Source organism: Phocoena sinus, chromosome 1, assembly GCF_008692025.1.
Source record: "Phocoena sinus isolate mPhoSin1 chromosome 1, mPhoSin1.pri, whole genome shotgun sequence".
NCBI lineage: Eukaryota > Metazoa > Chordata > Mammalia > Artiodactyla > Phocoenidae > Phocoena > Phocoena sinus.
Genome location: NC_045763.1, coordinates 136154456 through 136175389, shown reverse-complemented (window position 1 = coordinate 136175389; position 20934 = coordinate 136154456). Strand labels below are relative to the sequence as shown.

The window sequence follows — 20934 nt, the reverse complement described above, 5'->3', positions numbered from 1 at the left end:
GCACCAGAGTGATAGAGCTTTTCAATGTACATCCTTTTCATCTTTCGAATTGTGAACCAAGTGAATTTATTATGTATTTGAACAAGTGAAATTAAAATGTCACTTTAGAATACAGTATATTAAGAGGGTTTTAATTTACACCAACAAAAAGTTGGCAGAAAACCAGTTCTTCACCGTTGGAAAAAATAAATCCATTGCTCAGGACACTGGAAACCATATTCTGTTACGATTTCTGAAATGTATACTACATGTCATTAGTTAGCCTCCCAAAAGTTGTATTCATAATATATTTTAATATGAAAATTAACATGTTAAAAATTAGTAAGTAAAAGGAATACACGAAATCCAGTCATAACTCAAAGGAAGTTATACTTAAGATTTTCACTCTGGTTATTTAAGGTTGTTTTCTCTTTTTTAACTTTTAGATTTTTACAAATTATTAAATAAAATATAGATTCAAATCAACCATCTTGACTTTGCCTTAGTGGAATAACTTTTGGAATTTCAGAACTTTGACTTCTAGAATGAACAAACCTTAAAGGTACAATCTGTATTTAATGGGTCTGATATAAGTATAGCCAAAGTTTTGGATAATCACTATCTCAGAATCAACAAGAACATTCTGACCCCACCATTTGCTATGTGCTCTGTCAACAGTGTGGACAGTTATTACTACATGGCACACAAACTACTAGAAGGATAAGAAAGAATTTTACTAAGGGAACTACCCACTATTTTATCACAAATTATGTAGAATAAAATGCTAATTATCTATCTTTTATCTAATTCACAATGAATAGCACTAGCAAAACATAATAAACAACACAAAAAACTGGTAATTGCTCAAACTTTATATAGTTAAATGTGTTCTGTTAAAATTAACAGAAGAAACAAATCTTGGCTATATTTTGATCTTCATACATTTATCCAAACTAAAAACTGAACTTGAAAAAATATCCACAAAAGAAAGGCCAGAATGGCAGGAATTTTAAGACAAAAGTCTAACACTGAGTAACCTCATCAATGAATCAACTCTTTATTAAAAATTTTATATGGGTGACCCCGTGAAAATAGTTTCAGGAACAAAAAAATGCAAACTCCTAAAAACCACCATATATAAAAACTTGAGTTGGGCCAAAAACAGATATTCTCTCTGAAAAGCATCTTCTCAGTGGAAATCTGATTTAAATATTGTTTTCTTAAACATGGAGAAAACCCCTGTCAAAATTCGAAGGTTAACGTAACAACAGGGTCCAAATGTCAGTGGCAAAATATTCTATAACCAAGTATTAACTGGCACTGACTGAATTATCTTTCAAACATTACTTTTGAAAGAATTCCTAATAACAATCCAAATACAATGGCAGAATAAGAGCAATATTCTTTCAGTTCTCTGAAAGTTGTACTAATTTTTATTTTCTCTTTTGTTCAACTTACTAAATGTTCATATAGTGGTCTCAAACTATAAGAACATCGAGGGACTTGTTAAAAATTCCAATTCTGGACCCCATCTCTAGAAATTCTGATTTAGATCCAGTGTAGGATCCAAGAATCTGCATTTTTAGCATGCATCCTGAATTAATTTTTTAAGGCATTAGATTTGAGAATCACACCCTGTTCTAAAGATGGTCCTCTCTACTCAAATACATCCAAGGGAGAAAGGGAGACAAGGAGGCAGGAAGACAGAAAAAGACACAAAGACTGATTACAAACCTTTATATGTTGGAGCAGGTGGTGCTGTTGCCACTTTCCTGACCTTCGCTGTCACTGAGCTATCAACATTAACAACCATTACTGGATGCTCAATATGACCCAGATTCTGGCCCTGGTCATTTGTTTCTTCTGAGTGTTCCCACTGTTTCCTAATCCGCTCCTTGAGTTTTTCCAATTTAACATCATGTTGTCGCCGCTTTAGGATATCTAATCTTTGGGAATTACAGGTACTAGTAGAAGACGGAGAAGAATCAGTTAACTGTAACACTTTTGAATCAACATCACGGCCCATGTTACACACAGAAGCCTTCAAAGTGTTCTCATTTCCTTTTGCTCTATTAGGCTTTTCTTCATCACTTCTCATAGGAGCTGCCATCTTAATCAAACATTCAGAATTTTGCAATGCATCAATTGTTGGTCGATCATTTAAAAATCTAACAACTGTATCATTGACGACAGATGATTGGGAGCTCTCAAAATCACAGCAATGTATATTCCGATCTTCCTGACTGCATATCATCCGGTTCCCACTCTCAGGCTTCTCTTCATTAACATCCACACAATATATATGCTTTGACTCTAAATGGCTGGGACTTATGCTGGACGGTGTACCATGGACTTCCCTGTTATTAAAAAATAATTATCTTTGAATAAAGAGTACAAAAACCAGTCATACAAACTGAATAGAGAACTCTAAGCTAACATTAGAGACCCCAAAATCCTAGAAGTTCCAGTAAGTTAAAAAAAAAACAAAATAACCATTACTACTATTAAAATTCAGGGCTTCCCTGGTGGCGCAGTGGTTGAGAGTCCGCCTGCCAATGCAGGGGACATGGGTTCGTGCCCCAGTCCGGGAAGATCCCACATGCCGCGGAGCGGCTAGGCCCGTGAGCCATGGCCGCTGAGCCTGCGCATCCGGAGCCTGTGCTCCACAACAGGAGAGGCCACAACAGTGAGAGGCCCGCATACCGCAAAAAAAAAAAAAAAAAAATTCAATGCTCAATGCCTCCTGTGTATCAAAGTTTAGATTATGGCAAATAATCTAAATCATAATCTGCATATTATAAAATAAGAAATATGCAAAAGATGCATAGAGAGATTTCCTTAAGAACCCCAGAAAACAGGATTACAATCTGACTTTGCATATTCACTGGACACTATTACCAAAATGTACATTTTACTTCTCCATGAAATCTTAAGAACTAGGAAAAAAAGTTCTCAAATTCTGACATTTCATATGTATAACTTCTAAATAATGTACCATATTAGCAAATAGATTGGAAGTTGAAATAAAGTGGAAGTACAGTAAATATTTTCCTCCAAATGAATGTGGTTAGTAAAGTTTAACCTCTCTGAAACACAGACAACTTTTCTGGCAGCTTCAAATTATGTAAAGCATATCTAGAAACACCAGAATAAGCAAAGAAGACTGGACACAGCCAAAGTACATATCACAAAGTCCATGTTCTCTACTCATAAAAACACTAGCAAAAGTATTCCTTCATGAACTATTTTTATTTTACATATCATTCTAATAAGTTATATTTTAGGAACAGAGCAGTTAATTAAAAGGGAGGTTAATGAAGACAAGCCTCAGCAGTAGGAAGAATACATGAAAAACTACCCAACAGGGACTTCCCTGGTGGTGCAGTGGTTAAGAATCTGTCTGCCAATGCAGGGGACACGGGTTCGATCTATGGTCTGGGAAGATCCCACATGCCGCAGAGCAACTAAGCCCATGTGCCACAGCTACTGAACCTACACTCTAGAGCCCGTGAGCCACAACTACTGAGCCTGCGTGCCACAACTACTGAAGCCCACACCCTCTAGGGCCTGGATGCTGCAACTACTGAGACCTGCGCGCCTAGAGCCTGTGCTCCGCAACAAGAGAAGACACCGCAATGAGAAGCCTGAGCACCTCAATGAAGAGTAGTCCGTGCTCACCGCAACTAGAGAAAGCCCGTGCACAGCAACGAAGATCCAACACAGCCAAAAAATAAATAAATAAATAAAATTTTTTTTAAAAAAGAAAAGAAAAATAAAAACTACCCAACAAAGTTATAAAAGCAGATAAACAACCATCTGAACCTGCAAGGTCTGAAAGAGCAGCATTTACCACATGTGGCAACTGAGCACTTGAATGTGGTTAGTCCAAACTGAGATGTGCTATAATGTAAATTACATACCAGATTTAAAGATTTAAAACAAAAAAGAATGTAAAACATCTTTGTGTGTGTGTATGTGACTACTAAAAATCTTTAAATTACATATGTGTGGTTCACATTAATGGTTCCATTGTAAGTACTGATCTAAATGTTTCACGTATAGGCATAAAACTCTAAATGCCACAAAAATTCTTAAAGTCTTGACTCTATTACAGCATAATATGGTAATTTTGTATCTATTGTGAGTGCACAGTGTGTGCATTTTTCTAAGGAGATAGTCCACAGTTTTCATCAGATTCTCACTGGGGTCCATGACCCAAAAAACATTAGACACTGTTCTGAATGGCTGACTATTAAACAAGATGGGGGCTGAGAACTGAGTTCTGTAGCTTCTCTCTGTAGAGATCAAGACTAAATTCAATTATTTTCACTATCTTGACCAGACTGCAACAATTCACAGGTCTAAAATTAGCACACGTAGAGAATAAAATAAAGCATAAAATGGTAGGTTATCTACCATGCTTCAATCTTAAAAAGAACAACTCACCAAAAAAAAAAAAAGTGAAGTAATTTCACACAGTCTTTCAATCACTACTCATTAAATATTCACTATACAGTTCTTTCAACTTTTCTATGAATATGAAAATTTTCATAATAAAATGTTGGAAAAAATATCTAGAATACTTAGTAAATAACAGGCATAAAGATAATGCTTTGAGGGCTTCCCTGGTGGCGCAGTGGTTGGGAATCCGCCTGCCAATGCACGGTACACGGGTTCGAGCCCTGGTCGGGGAAGATCCCACATGCCGCGGATCAACTAAGCCCGTGAGCCACACTACTGAGCCTGCGCTCCGCAATGGGAGAGGCCGCGACAGTGAGAGGCCCGCGCACCACGATGAAGAGCGGCCCCCGCTCGCTGCAACTGGAGAAAGCCCTCGCACAGAAATGAAGACCCAACACTGCTAAAAATAAATAAATAAATAAATTTATAAAAAAAAAAAAAAAAGATAATGCTTTGAGAATAAGACAGATTTACAGTCTTAGATAAACTAATGTAATGGGTAGATATGGAATCAAAATATAATGCCAACATGAAAGTGCTCTTTCAGAGGAAGAGGAAGCACAGAGGAAGGGTTAAATAAGCTGGAGAATGAACTGGGGTAGAAACAGATCTGGCAATGTTTCATACAGAAGGTGATAAAAGAAACTGAATAATTCATTTGTAGGAAACATATATATTACAGTGGCAGTGGTCTGGAGCAAATATTACTACTTCTTCTCCCCAAATATTCCATCTGTAAAAGAACAGAAAGTCAGCATTTCATAATATAAAAGATTTTGCTTTACCTTTTTGGAAAATGAAAAAGGTAGTAATACTAGATCCAGAGTGCTATGAAAAACTGAGAAAATAAACTATACTCTTACTATAAATACTACAGATTAACTCTATTTGATAATTTTTTAAAAACAAAACAAACAAACAAAGAAACACTAACCTGTAAGAAACCAAAGGTTCACGAAATTCCACACGATTAATTTTCTTTACGTTACTCTCCAGGGTGGTAGCTCTGAGAGGACTACGAGATTTCTCTTTTCGTGATTTAGAAGATTTGGAGGTTGGAGCATTAACCCAAGAATCATCCAGGTATCTACCATCTGAAGAAAAAGGAAATCTATGAGAACATATGATATAAAATACGACTGTCTCTGAATGCGGCTAGTATTTAAGAAAATAACTTAGGTATCTATTATTTCTGAAATCCCTGGTTGGATATTATATAAGTAGATGGGAAAAATTCAGGTTAAATTATTACAGTAACTCAACTTATAGAGAAAGACTATATTCTGAGCAAACAATGCAAAATAAAATTCTACATAAAAAATTCCTTTTTGTCAAAAGTTCTGACTCAAAAAAAAGAAGTATCAGATAAAACCCAAGACTCACAGATTAATAAAAAAGAATCACAGTATCGGTGGAAAGTACTAACCTGCAGGTTTATTCCACTAATTATGCAACCACAGAATTAAATATATGAAAGGTAACCAAAGAAAATATTTACACTGTGTCAATTTATGATAGTATCTCTAAGACAGAATTTTGATTTTAAACCCCAACAAAAAAATATAAATCTTAAGTCAACTAAATTTCAAAGTGATATACCTGTGAATTAAAAAAAAAAAAGACATTATAACCCTAAAGGCTCAAAATCAAATTCTCATTAACAACATATGAAAACTCACTATCAAAGGTGATGCAGTGGTGCTAAGTCCCTGATCAAAAGATGGTGAAAATGTCATCTACAGTCACTGAATACAAGGCTGCTTCATAACTACTCAGTACCAAAGAAAAAAACCCTAAATGCTGATGAAGTATATAGTCGCTGACAAAAGAACAAGGAAATACATGGGACTATAAGAAGAAATTAAGTTGAAATAAAACATCAAAATTCATATTTAATGTATTTATATCTTTGGAATTAACCTCATACATACCTTTTCTACTTATTTTTCTGGTAGCACTTGCAGAAGATTTCTTGGTATCCATGACAGAATCAAACACAGCTGTACTTGTAGGGGCTACTTCCAATTTGTTTTCAATATGTCTCAGCTAAAGTTTAAACACCATCAAAACAAACAGGTTAATCCTATAAATTAACCAGCCACCATCAATTTAATTATTTATTTAAAACTATATTGTCCAACACCTTTCTCCAAAGTAGAAAAAACTTAGGAATGCTTTAATTAAAAAAAATAGTTTTCCCATTATTTACTACTTAAGCTCTACTAACAACTGGCTCAATGCTGCCCAAATCTGGACAAGAAAATCAAAAAGTCTGTAGAACATCAAGGAGTTTCTATTTGTCCTGTTGACCTATTTTTTTAATCACTGAGTTTTTTAAAAGCAGTAAATTTTCTGACATTGTATGTTGCATATCATTAAGCTACATATTTGTGCATTTCTATATATTTTATGCATTTTACATGCAAAAATGAGGAAAAAACAATTCAGCTAAACTAAAATTTAGGACTATTCAAATAGCTACAACTTTTTTTTTTTTTTTTTTTTGGCTGCGTTGGTTCTTCATTGCTGCGCGCGGGCTTTCTCTAGTTGAAGCGAGCAGGGGCCACTCTTCGTTGTGGTGCGCGGGCTTCTCACTGCAGTGGCTTCTCTTGTTGCAGAGCACGGGCTCTAGGCTCACGGGTTTCAGTAGTTGTGGCTTGCAGGCTCTAGAGCGCAGCCTCAATAGTTGTGGTGCACAGGCTTAGTTGCTCCGCAGCAGGTGGGATCTTCCCAGACGAGGGCTTGAACCCGTGTCCCCTTCATTGGCAGGTGGATTGTTAACCACTGTGCCACCAGGGAAGCCTACCACAATTTTTTATAGTTTTATATCTACAGAATAAGTTTCACAGTAAGGACAAAATTCACAAGATAGAATTCAGGTTTCCATACGCTTTACAATTTAAGTCGACTTTTTTCTTTTTTTTTTTAAGTCGACTTTTGATATTACCACCAATGATTTTAAATAGCATTTTCCCCGCACATGCTTACAGGAGAAAACTTGAAAAAAACAGAAAACAGAAAAAAATAAAATTAAAATCATCAAAATTCCACCACACAGAGATAGAAACTTTGTGTAAAATTCTGATTTATCTTCTTTCAGATTTTTGCAGTGCAATGTACTCACAAGATTGGAATAATCCTTTATATATTAATAGTTTTGTATCAGATGTTTTCCCCCATTTATATTATGAACCACTTATCCCTAAAAATTCTTTTTAAAAGCCCAATAATTTTTTTCGAAAACAACTATTAACAGTTCAGCTCTAAATTAGTTTAGCTCTAAATTAAACTGGGGATAGAAACTATTCCTATGTTATAGATGTGCAATACTCATGTAGAAGAGAGAGAATATATACTGATTGCTGTATTCACGGGGCCAAAATTTGACTCTGCATTATGACCAAACCTAGGTTATAGTACCTTTTCCAGATTGATTTTCAAACCAGTTCAAAAGATTAGGGGACAGAAAACACCATATTCAGACAGTAAAGAAATAGATAATTCGAACTCAGGTAGAATACAAAAGAAAACAAACAAAATATATATTAGAAGAGTAATTTGCCTAGAGAGCAGATGAAAAAGAAAAAAGGAAAAGGTCTCTCTTTGAAGAAGCTATGTATCACTTGCCAAATTTGGATTTCTAAACTCCAGACAAGATTGGACAGAACATAAATGAGAACATTTGCCCATAATCATGCTTCTTCAGCAGTGCTAAGAGAAAACAGACTGCTATTGCCACAAAAAAAGAGGAGGTAACTCACAGTCCACTCAAGGAAAAGCTGTTCCTTTCATTTCCTGACTCTGAGCCTTTTACATAGACAAAGCCCCACCTTCTAAAATACATTCTATGTTTTAAATCTTCATCTCAACATACCAACTGAGCAAATTTATTAAAGCAGAATAAACAGTACAAATTATCTTAATCTTTTATATGCCATAGTGTTAATGTTTCTGATACTTAGTGTCTTAATTATTGCTTTATTGTCTAATAGTTGTCATTAATGTTCATTTTGTAACATATAGATAACTTCTTACAGAAATGTTTAACCTTATTTTCTTATCAAAAAAGCACTACAGGAAAAAATGGTAATCTATTCAATCATAACAGGCAATCAATTTTAGACTAGAAAGAAATAAATGGAACCTATAATTACTTACAGCAGCCTTGGTCTGAGAAAGTGCGTCCCATGGTGTGGTTATATCTGCTGGGGAATATTGATATTTACTGAATTAGAATCTCTGAAGTGTACCTTGGAATCTGCATTTTAATAGGTCCCAAATGCACTCAAAAGTTTGAGAATCACTTTATTAGGCAGAACTATTCCCCAGCAAGTGCTTTATTATATTGAGCCAAAACATGATTCCTCTCCCATCCTCTAAAGCCGAGCTTCCCAATATAAGGTTTAGTTGTATTAGACACTGATCCCACTAGTCCTTAGGGCAACTGGACTAACATGCCCCCGCCACCTACACTCTGATCATCAGACATCTCTAACAATAAGCAGTATCCTCAGTTTATCCCAATGAACTGAACAAATACAAAATATAGTATTGTACTGCATTTCATATTATGATATGAAAAGATTGGAAAACTATTCCAGACTTCAATCTACTAGTAGAAACAAGGTAACATCTATTTAGTCTTTCAGATAACAGCCCTTCAAAGAGTTTAAGTCTATATATTTCTCTTGAGTCATCCTTCTCTAGGATAACTATTTTCATCTCCTCCAAATGCCCCTCATGTGACGTGATATCCAGATCCCTCACAAACCCAATAATCTTGCTCCAGATATACTCCAGTTTGTCAACGTCCCTCAAAAAGTATCATGCCCTAAATTAAAGTTACCCTCAATGCATCATTTAAAAAAAAAAAAAGAGTTCAATGAGACTATTATTTTTGTTATCTGTGCACTACAGGTCTATAACTATATTGGGAGCTGTATGATATTTATTAAGTCAGAATTTGTAAGATATTGTATATAACTAATTTTACATAAACTGATTCATTTTTAAAAAGAATGTTTTCCCTTACAAAACAGTTTACTATTGGGTGCCTTTGAATATAAGGTATCTTGTATATTTAAAACAAAATTGAATTTTAAAAATTATTTATCCACTTGTTATAAATCAAAGCATATGGATAATTTTCATTTACTGAATAGCCCAGAATTTTAGGCACATGACCTAAACAAATCATTAAGTTCAGTTTCAAAAAAAAACAAATCATACCTTGAACAGTATCCATGCTTTGAGAGTTCCTTGGATTTGGTAAAGGCACCTCTTTTGATTTGCTGCTCCTCATCCTGCCAATTTACCTGCAATCACATCATCAGCATTCACTGAAAATCAGTATTATAATATTAGTAAAGAAAATGCCCTATTTTGCCTTTCACGAAAGTCAGAAAAGAATTTTGTCATCTCTTAAAGTTATATCTGTATTCTCTTAAGAGTTCCTGATAATCTAACAATTTTATTTTTGCTTGGAAAACTAAACCATTAAAAATTATCTCATGGGCTTCCCTGGTGACCCAGTGGTTAGGGATCTGCCTGCCAATGCAGAGGACATGGATTCGAGTCCTGGTCCGGGAAGATCCCACACGGCACAGAGCAACTTAGCTCACGTGCCACAACTACTGAGCCTGCGCTCTAGAGGTCTCAAGCCACAACTACTGAGCCTGCGTGCCACAACTACTGAAGCCTGCGCGCCTAGAGCCTGTGCTCCTCAACAAGAGAAGCCACCTCAACGAGAAGCCTGCACACCACAACAAGGAGTAGCCTCCGCTCACCGCAACTAGAGAAAGCCTGCACACAATAATGAAGACCCAACACAGTCAAAAATAAATAAATATTTTTTTTTAATTAAAAAAAAAAAGAATCTGCCTCCCAATGCAGGGAACATGGGTTTGAGCCCTGGTCCAGGAAGATCCCACATGCCGTGGAGCAACTAAGCCCATGCGCCACAACTTCTGAGCCCGCATGCCACAACTACTGAAGCCTGTGTGCCTAGAGCCTGTGCTCCACAACAAGAGAAGCCACCGCAATGAGAAGCCTGCACACTGCAACAAAGACTAGCCCTCACTCAGCGCAACTAGAGAAAGCCTGTGCATAGCAACGAAGAACCAATGCAGCCAGAAATAGATAAATAAATAAAATATAAATTAATTTTTTTAAAAAAAGAAGAGGAGCTTAATTTTCCTCTCGTTGAATGTAAGCTGGACTTAGTGGTTCACTTTTAACAAATCAAATGTGGTGGAAGTGACAGTGTGACTTTCAAGACTAAGTCATAAAAGGCATTGCTTGTTCTCTCTCCCTCTCTCTTAAGGATCCAGCTGCCATGTCATGAGGACAGTCAAGCAGCCCTATGAAGAGGTCCATGTGGCAAAAAAACTGAGGCTTCCTGCCTACAGCCATATGAGCGAACTATCCTGGAAGTGGAGTTAGCCAGCAAGAGATTATCAATACAGCATTACGTCTCATTTTCTCTATTATAAATAACACTGAAATGAACATATTTGTGTACATTAATGCTCATTTGGATCACTTATCTAGAACAGGATCTACAAAGTGTGCTAAAACTGAACTAAAGAATGTACAAAACATGCTACTCTAGAGATCCAATGTTGAACTGTTTTCCAATTTACAATAACATGAACCCAACAGTTTCATTAATATATTTCAATATTAACTATGCTTTTTACTTTTGCTGATTACTAAGGAATATTAATTATATTCCTATTAGGGAAGAATATGGTTGCTTTAATTTGAATTTAGTAGATTGCTAGCAGGACTAAACATTCTGCCATAGATCTTAATCTAAGTTCTTCATCTGTGAATGATCTTTTCTTGTCCTTTGCCCACTTACCTACCAGGATATTAAAGTTTTTCTTAATTTGCTGAGTTCTTACATTATAAATATATTAAACCTTTGTCATATTTGATAAAAATAATTTTCTTCAATGGCAGCTCAATATGGTGAATATTAAAGACCCTAATTTAAGAAAAGGAAAAGCCTACCTACTAAGTCCAAACACGTAAAACTAAAGGTATAATTAATTTTAAGGGAGTTATTTTCTCCTATAGTAAACAATCCTGGTTTATAAATTTCTCACAAAAAATTTTCAAAAATGTTCTAAAATACAAATTTTCATAGATAATACAATATGACTCTAAGAAAAGTCAATCTAGGTTTTTAAAAACAGACAGGGGTAGTAGAAAATCTAAAATGAACAAATATGCCAATAGTTAAAAAATTTTCTAACCATACTGTAGAGAACAAATGTACAGACACCAAGGGGGGAAAGCAGGGGTGGGGGGGGGAATGAATTGGGAGATTGGGATTGACATGTATACATTAATATGTATTAAATAGATAACTAATAAGAACCTGCTGCATAAAAAATTAAAATTCAAAAAAAATAGAACAAAAATTAATGACAAAGAGCTATCCTTCCAAAGATTAAGTGATTAAGTCCAACTCAGCAAAGAAAATTGGGTTCTTAATTATTATTTGGTATCTGTCATATAGATTCTTAACGACTGTATTTTGTTATCTGGTAGCGAAATTTTACTGAAAGTAATTTTCTGATTGACTTGTATTCTATGACATATGAATTATTAAAAAATAAAGATTAATCAGACTTTATTGTATGTAACCAACACTGTGCATATTCCAATCTCTAGCGGCAATGCATATGTGAAAAGGTGGTTCCTGCAGACTGTTTCAAACAGGGTACCTGGATTCAACTTGTGTTTTATATGTATGAGAAGTACACTACTTCATAAACCATAGTTTTTTTGTAATGAGAAAAAAATTTTCTAACCATAAAAACTTTAATCAGCTACCAACACAGTTAAAAAAATTAACTCACTTTACTCTCCTTCTCACAAAGATACTTGTGGTCTGGCCAAGTGTCAAGTGATAACTAAACGAACATGAGTTATTCTACATTACTAAATAATCTGTCAATGATGTGACAAAAGTTTTCTTTGGGCAGACTTCACTTTAAAACTAAAATAAATGCAGGCTTCCGTGGTAGTGCAGTGGTTAAGAATCTGCCTGCCAATGGAGGGGACACGGGTTTGAGCCCTGGTCTGGGAAGATTCCCACATGCCACAGAGCAACTAAGCCTGTGCACCACAACTACTGAGCCTGCGCTCTAGAGCCCACGCACCACAGCTACTGAGCCCGTGTGCCACAACTACTGAAGTCTGCGCACCTACAGCCCTTGTTCTGCAACAACAGAAGCCACCGCAATGAGAAGCCCACGTACTGCAATGAAGAGTAGCCCCCGCTCACCGCAACTAGAGAAAGCCCATGCGCAGCAACAAAGACCCAAAGCAGCCAAAACAAAAAGACAACAATCATTTTAAACCAGAAGCCAAAATTACAGACCTCTTAACACTCTGGGGGATGACCATGAGGGCAGTTAATAGGTAATAATCATAGCTAATATTTTCCGTGTTTCTTCTATGTGGGCCAAGGGCTATACTGTTTTCCAGACACTATTTCCAATCTCATGAGGCAACTATCCCTATATTCATTGTACTGATGAAGAAAGAGTATCAGACAGACTATGCAACTAGTCCAAGGTCATTCAGGTAATAAGACAGAACTGGAAATTAAATCTAGATCTCTCTCTCTCTCAAACCTCTGAAAGCCTCTAATGGTCATTCATATAATGGCAGTCATTGGCATATAGATGGTATAGATGGTAGCCTTGGGCATAGATGAAGTTACCCAAGGAGAAAGTATAGTTTTAGAGAAGAAAAGAGCCCAAGATCAAACCCTCTTGCACCTCAAGATTTAAAAGAGAAGGACTAGCTAGCAAAGGAGATTGAGAAAGAGAAGTAGAGAAGAAGTGGAAATCAGAGTGTAGTGTATGGAAGCCAAGGGAAAAGAGTATTTCAAGAGAGTGGTCAAACATGCTGCCAAAAGGCCAAGCAGGTTGAGGGCTTGTTATTTGAAAATGCTCATTAGGTTTAGAGATAAAGAGGTCTTTGGTGATTTTAGTGAGAGCTAAATGTGGAGAAATGGGGGTGGCAACCACACTGTAATTGTTTGAAGTATGACTGAAAAGTATCTTCTAAGTGGAAACTGAATGTATTCAACCAATTTTTTTGAGAAGTTTGTGAAGGAAAAAGAGAGCAGTAATGGAGGAGGGTGTTGGATTGAGGGTTTTTTTTGTGTTTGTTTTAAGTAAGAAGACTTAATCGATTAAGTATAAATGCTGATAGGAAGAATCTCAGGGAGGGGAGGAGGCTAGAGATATACGAGAGAAAATATAATTGATGGTTGAACTTTCTTGAGAGAAACTGGAGGCGAGGAAATCTTGAAACAGGTGAAGTATTCTTATAGTTCCTTTCCTCTAAAAGTTACTTTTTCTGTTCTTTTTCCATTCTCCCTATTTATGAACTCTTAGCCTACATAATAAAAGGGCAATTTCTCAGCTCTGGTTAGTTTTCTCTGAGCCTTTGTACTTCTGAGGTCAATATTTTGGTGATTCATGAAGCGTGGACTCCTTGGCTTTATGTTTGCTAGCAAGTAAATAGTTTTATGAAGTTGCATCCTTACTTGATTTATAGGTGTTCCTCCTTTTTATTTATATCACTTTTAACTGGATTCTTTTTATATCATTTATCATAGCTTTAGTGAAATTGTGTTTCCATTCTCTGTGGCAAATTAGAGTCATCCTTAGCTAACTTTTAGAAGTTAGTTAGGTCCCTCCCGCACCAACACTCCCCACTGCTTTTGCAGCCCTCTCCTTCCCATACACACACATAAGCCATTTTTATATTTTGAGCCATTGTTTGGAGCTTTTATTTATATTTTACATGATGCAAATAGAACCCTGTCAAATATAGGTTCTTTTTTAGTTTTGTGATATCCAACTTTAGTCTAAACAAAGCAGTATTGTTCATTTATGCTTTGACTTTTACCTGAAACAACTTGTTTCTCTACAAGATGCCAGTTAAACTCACTGTAAAATGGTCACTAAAATAAAACTCTGAGTCACATAAATAACAAAAGTATTTTTAGGCTTTCTGAAAATTAAGTTCGCAGTATAGTAAGGAGGCAAAGTGCAAGACAGTGATATAGATCCTGTGTTACTGGTTTCTGAAACTATGGTCAGATCTTATCTCTGATAACCTAACCCACATAACCAACTGCTTATTCAGAAATCTCAAAGACACATCAAACTCATCATCTCCAAAAGCCAAGTCATGATTATTCCCAAAAAACAAACTTGAGGTATTCCCTATCACACTCCAGTTGCACAAGTAAGAAATATCCACAAGAGGTGATTGATTATACTATATGACCTCTAAGATCCTTTTCCCCTTTGAATTTAATAATCTATACCACCAATTCTCAGAGCGTGGTCCAGGCATCCTTGAGGGTCTATGAGACCCTTTCAAGAATGTCTTTAAAATCAAAACTATTTCCATGATAATATTAAGACATTATTTGTCTTTTTCACTCTCATTCTCTTGGGAGTGTGTATAGTGGAGTTTCCCAAAGGCTCCATGACATATGATATCACAACAGACTGAATACAGAAGCAGATATGAGAATCCAGATGTCTTCTATTAAGCCAGGCATTATAAAGATTTGAAAAATGTCAAACAATGCCACTCTTCTCACTAAATTTTTTTTTGTTTTGGAAAATATAGTTATTTTTTATTTTAAAAATTGTGTATTAATATGATACAGTTTATGGTTATTTTAAATAAACTAATAAATGTTTAAAGTTTCTAATACAACAAATATCAACAGATATAGTCCACATAAAAGCTCTTTGAGTTTTCAATAACTCAAGAGTATAAAGTGTCTCCTCGACACCAAGAAGTCTGACAAACTCTGATCTATACCTATCATATGTATATACAAATAAGATATGACATTTTGAAATAGCCAATTCTCAAGTATCTTCAAGCAGCAAATTTTTCTTTCACATTTATTGACAGTGCTCTCATTCAGTCACATAGACTCATTCAGCTCAATTATTTATTGGGCTCCTACTATGTGCAGGTACTGGCGATGAAAAATGAAAGAAACGACTTCGTTCTGGCTCTCCTAGAGTTATTTTCCGTAACTTTGCTTCTGTTCTCTCATCTTTATCAGACCCGATGTAACAACCATCTATGCCTGAAAGGCTTTAAAGAAACAACCCTGCAACAGTCATACTATCTAGTCTCAATATAAAATAGACAAATTTAGTAGGGACCAGGCTAGGAAAAGTGGAAAACATTCTGGCTCTAAAACAGACCTACTACACTGTTCCATGTAAATTCTCAGAATAACCAATACTCCCATAATATGGTATACAAAAACAAATGACCTGAGAATTAGCCTCACCTCTTTTTACGTATAAAATACAAACTTCAACAACTACCTTTAACAATTAAGAATGACCTCCTATAATCCAGGAAACCCAGAAGAAACTATAACATCTGGCACCAGCTTGGCCTCTGGTGTATAGGAGACTGGATAGGGATCACAAAGAACACAATGTCCCCCACTGATATGAAATGAAGAGCTAAACTAGAGCCTGATTAAAGGTACCCCTAGTCTTTTACTTAAAAAAACCTAAAAATAGGAGCCTATACTTTGTTTACCCTCTATCTAGTTATCCTGAATATTTACTCTTCTAAATTAATCTCAAGGAATATATCCTTATAAATGTGTCTTATAGTGCAAGTCAGGATTATTTTTTGTCCCAAAAGTATGGAATTTTCACTACAAAAGCTTCCCTGATACAAAAGAAACCATTAACACTGGTTAACTCTGTGGAGAGGGACTGAGGATCCAAGAAAGGAAGCAGATTTTCCAGTGGATATGTTTTCGAATTTTTAAAAGCAGATACATTTATCATGTTTCAAGGAAAAATAATTTTGAGACGTTTCCTTCAACATTCAATAACTTAGCTAATTTAGAGGCTGTTAAGGAAACAAATATAACAACTTTTTCTTTCACTGGAAGCCGCTGTATAGTTGCTCCCACTTTATCTTTCCTCTTACCTTCCCACCTCCATACTATTATTTACATATCTGTCCCTTACATGTCACTGTGGGGACCATGTTTTATTCCTCTTTATATCCCTAGTCCATGCACAGTACACAGCACCCACCAGGTGCTCCAGACCTGTCTGCTGAATCGTCCCACTGATAAATCTCAGAATCCAATTCTCAAATGCAAACAGGGCAAAAAAACCCCACAGGTATTTCATAGACGAAGAGGTTAACCACTGGTAAGCAAAAAACTTCTTTCGTGTACATATGCATTTTATGTTTTAAAATAAGCCCAAAACTAAAAAGAAATTCTTTAAAAAAATACTCTTATTTTATAGATTTAGACATGAAAATCATGAATGAAATGAAGACAGTTAAATGAAGCCAGTGCTATTACTCATGATTTTTAAATCTAGTTTTTAGGGACTTCCCTGGCACAGTGGTTAAGAATCCACCTGCCAATGCAGGGGACATGGGTTCGAGCCCCGGTCCAGGAAGATCCAACATGCCGCGGAGCAACTAAGCCCGTGAGCCACAACTACTGAGCCTGCGCTCTAGAGCCCGCGAGCCACAACTACTGAGCCTGCGCTCTAGAGCCCACAAGCCACAACTACTGAGCCCGCGTGCCACAACTACTGAAGCCAGGGAGCCTAGAGCCCATGCTCCACAACAATAGAATCCACCGCAATGAGAAGCCCACGCACCGCAACGAAGAGTAGACCCTGCTCACCACAACTAGAAAAAGCCTGCACGCAGCAACAAAGACCCAACGCAGTCAAAAGTAAGTAAATAAGCAAACAAACATGGTTGCTTAAGGAAAGTAGGATGTAGGTTTTAAAAAATCAATCAATCTAGTTTTTAAAAGGGAGAGATGCCATGATTCCAAAGGAGCTTTTACAAGTCCATTTACAACAACAACAAAAACTTTAAGTGGTTAACTTTTTAAAAAATCACCTAACCTCAAATTTATCAAAGATAAATCCGATTCTTCTGGCTGCAAAAATATCCTTCCATCTATAAAAAGATCTCCTTTACACCATTTCTCTATAGAATTTTAAATGATTCATCATACAAGAAAGCGTAGCATCTACACAACTTTTCAGAGATGCATCTATATTGTTTTAAGTGTAGTCCAACTTCATTTATAACTAATCAGAGAACAAAGCATATTAGAGCTGGAAGTTAGGGGTCATCTAATCTCATGTTTTTCAAATATGTAGTAATGGTACCACATAGTAGATCAAAAAGAATCAATCTGGTACATTAGAGCCTGCAATTTTTAATGAAACCAAATAAAACTGAATTGAAAATATCAGGGTGTATTGAAAGCAGCAAGGGTATTTTTTAGGTGAAACTTTCATTTCATTTTATATATAGATATATACATACTTATGTATATTATGTTCCCATGGAAAATCTATCTTTTACTATGGGTGTCCTAGTCAAAAGAGTTCAAGAGGTTCCCAAGCTTTCTCAGTTCACAGAACCCTTAGTGTCTCAGTAATTTTTTCATAGTGCCCACAGGCCAAAAAATTATCTAACAGTTCCATTTATTAGGTAGTTAGGTCCATATAACCTAGTAAGTATTTATGTCCTAACAACTTAGTAGCAGCTTGAAAAATACATATAAATTAAAAGAAATCTTTTAATTACTTATTAATGGGATGTGTGCACCTAAAAGACATTACATAATTTCTCAGACCTTGAAATCACTTTGGACACGGCCACTTTCATTTACTGTTTCACACTGATTTCTGCACAGAACTTTCTTTTAATCACAGCAACCCCCAAAACCTAGCTTTTTGAAGACATAACTGTCATTGAAAGGAATGTGGCACAATCTCATGCACAGTACCTCAAACTAATAGTTTAAGCAGTGGTCTCACAGACGTCAAATATCCCACAGATAACCCACAGTTGTCAAATATTAGTTTCCCTCAAAAATTTAAAAATATTCAACAGTGCCCATGTGAGTTTACTACGGTGCTCCCAGGTACCTCATGGCACGGTCTGGGGATCCCGGGTTTACAAAACACTGATCTAGCCTATGTGCTTACTTTGTAAATTAAGAAATAAGACGTAAGGTCACAAAGCTAGAATAAAAATAAATACATTCATCAGGAATTTTCATAGATTAATTTTAACCTTCCCTCAACAAAAGTTTTGAAACAGAATCTAATCATGTGATATTCTGTGGATGAACTCTGTAGCTCTCTGAAAAACTATATTCAAAACTACGTTATGTGACTGTATAATAGTAGAAAAATTCTGCCTCAATATTTTCTTTTTCAGAAAAAAGAGTTTCAAAAATGATAATGCCACTTACAATAAACAACACAAAAATGCCTAAAGTAAAGAAAAAAGGAAAGTCATCCACTCTCTCAGCGATAAACACAGCTAATGGTTTAATGTCTATCCTTACAGAGCCCTTCCTATGCACATACAAAATCAAAACAAAATCAAACTACATTTCTTTGCCTATGTATTTGTTTTAACACTGAATCATATTGCACAGTGTAGTGCAACTTATTTTTTTCACTCAATATTATATCATGAACATTCTTCCTTGTCAGAACATAATAATAATTACAAACACCTATGTGGTACTTACTTAGGGCTCAAATATTAACTCATTTAATTCTCACAACAGCCCTGTCAGGTGAGAACTATAATTATATCCACTTTATAGATGAGTTTAAGTAACCTGCTAATGGTCACAGCTAATAAATGGTTAGGATTTGAACCCAGAAAGTTGGCTGCATGGTTCCTGTGCTCAAAGAAACACTCAGCTACTTCTCATCAAGTAAATATATCTATCCCTCAATCTATTAACAAGTGCATTGTATGTCACAGCATAAATATACTGTAATTTTAACTATTCCCCTACCAACAAACATTTAGGATTTTTTTTTGTTACTTATAAATGTTGTAGACATTTATTTGTAATAATGTTAAAATGAACATCCTTATAGATTTGTTCTAGTGCTCTTGTGTTAAATTTTCTGTAAGGTAAACTCCTAAAAATGAAATGACTCTATCAAAGAATATGTGCACTTTTAATTTTGATAGGTGATGCCAAATTTCCTTCCAGAAACAGTTGCACCAATTTATAGTCCCAATGACAGAGGAGAAGTTTGAGATTCATATTTAGGTTAAAAAATATTTTGGGGGGCTTCCCTGGTGGCGCAGCGGTTAAGAACCCACCTGTCACTGCAGGGGACATGGGTTTAGCCCTGGTCCGGGAAGATCCCACATGCCACGGAGCAACTAAGCCTGTGTGCCATAACTACTGAGCCTGCACTGTAGAGCCCAGAAGCCACAACTACTGAGCCCACGTGCCACAACTACTGAAGCCCATGCACCTGGAGCCCATGCTCCGCAACAAGAGAAGCCACCGCATTGAGAAGCCCGCGCATCAAAACGAAGAGTAGCCCCCGCTCACCGCCAACTAGAGAAGGCCCGCACGCAGCAACAAAGATCCAACACAGCCAAAAATAAATAAATAAATATTTGATTCATGAAAAGTGAGGCCTGTTTTTTGAGTTTTTAGTTAACACTTACATAGAAGAGATTGCCGGTTGTTCACAATTATCCTCTGATTTGATAATTACCTTCAAGTTAAACAAATGTAGACTTCACAGCTGTATAGTGGAGTCTTCATCCAGTTATGAAATCAACTATGGGTGAGATATTTCCTCCATATGAACTCTGTTTACTTACATATAAAACGTGGGAATTGGACTAGCTAGCCTTTAAGATTTAAAACTCCCAATGCTGTAATTAAAAGAGACTCAAAATTATTACAAGCCTATAATTATAGTACTAGTATAACAGGTCAGGGTCTTAAAGCTTCCATTTTCTTTAAATTACAATAACTATTGTCAGAACATCTAAGCAAATCATTAAAATAGTCAATAAAGTTTTCAGGATCTACCTGTGGCTTATTCTCAGCAACCTTTTAATACCAGTCTGTCATTCCCCTGCCACCTAGCAAACTTGACTTTATCTATGGACTATATTCCTAAGAAGAGTTGATGTGTGCCTAGGAACCATGAACTAGTGTTTTGTTTTGTTTAAATACTATGCCAAGACCACTCTCTAGTCAATTTATTCAGCCAATATTTATTGACTATTTTACTATGTGCTAGGCACTGGGTGAACAACAGTTAATAGACAATCTCTGCCATCATGGAACTTACACACTAGATAAGAAAGGCAAATAATAACCCAAAGTAACCACTAGCAAATGTGAAGTTATACTTGTGATAACGAACAAAAATATTAATGCAAAAAAACCTATGCAATCTTTTGATTATTCTGGTTTCGGGAGTGATTTGTGACACTAGAAATTGACTTTGTAAAAAAAAAGTCAATAAAGAAAATTACTTCACGACTTGCCCCACAAGGCAAAAATAGCAATCACAAGTACAGATGGTAAGTTAACTTTTTAAATCATCAATTCTATAATAAAATCACCAAGATGTC

The 20934-nt window shown here is 35.8% G+C and overlaps 1 protein-coding gene across 6 annotated transcripts in view; it reads right to left on the bottom strand.

Moving 5' to 3' along the window:
* The window catches only part of CEP350 (centrosomal protein 350), a 140275-nt gene that overhangs the window by 116751 nt on the left and 2590 nt on the right, over positions 1-20934 (bottom strand). For 3 of the 6 annotated variants that reach the window (XM_032631809.1, XM_032631840.1, XM_032631846.1), the window contains exons 2-6: positions 9670-9755; positions 8599-8645; positions 6372-6486; positions 5375-5534; positions 1714-2336 (exon numbers count right to left, since the gene is read on the bottom strand). In XM_032631809.1, coding sequence (XP_032487700.1) covers positions 1714-2336; positions 5375-5534; positions 6372-6486; positions 8599-8645; positions 9670-9742 — 1018 coding nt within the window. In that variant the 5' untranslated portion in view covers positions 9743-9755. Of the gene's footprint in view, positions 1-1713; positions 2337-5374; positions 5535-6371; positions 6487-8598; positions 8646-9669; positions 9756-20010; positions 20224-20934 lie in introns of all 6 variants that reach the window. The other 3 variants (XM_032631815.1, XM_032631831.1, XM_032631825.1) reach the window with 3 other exon arrangements.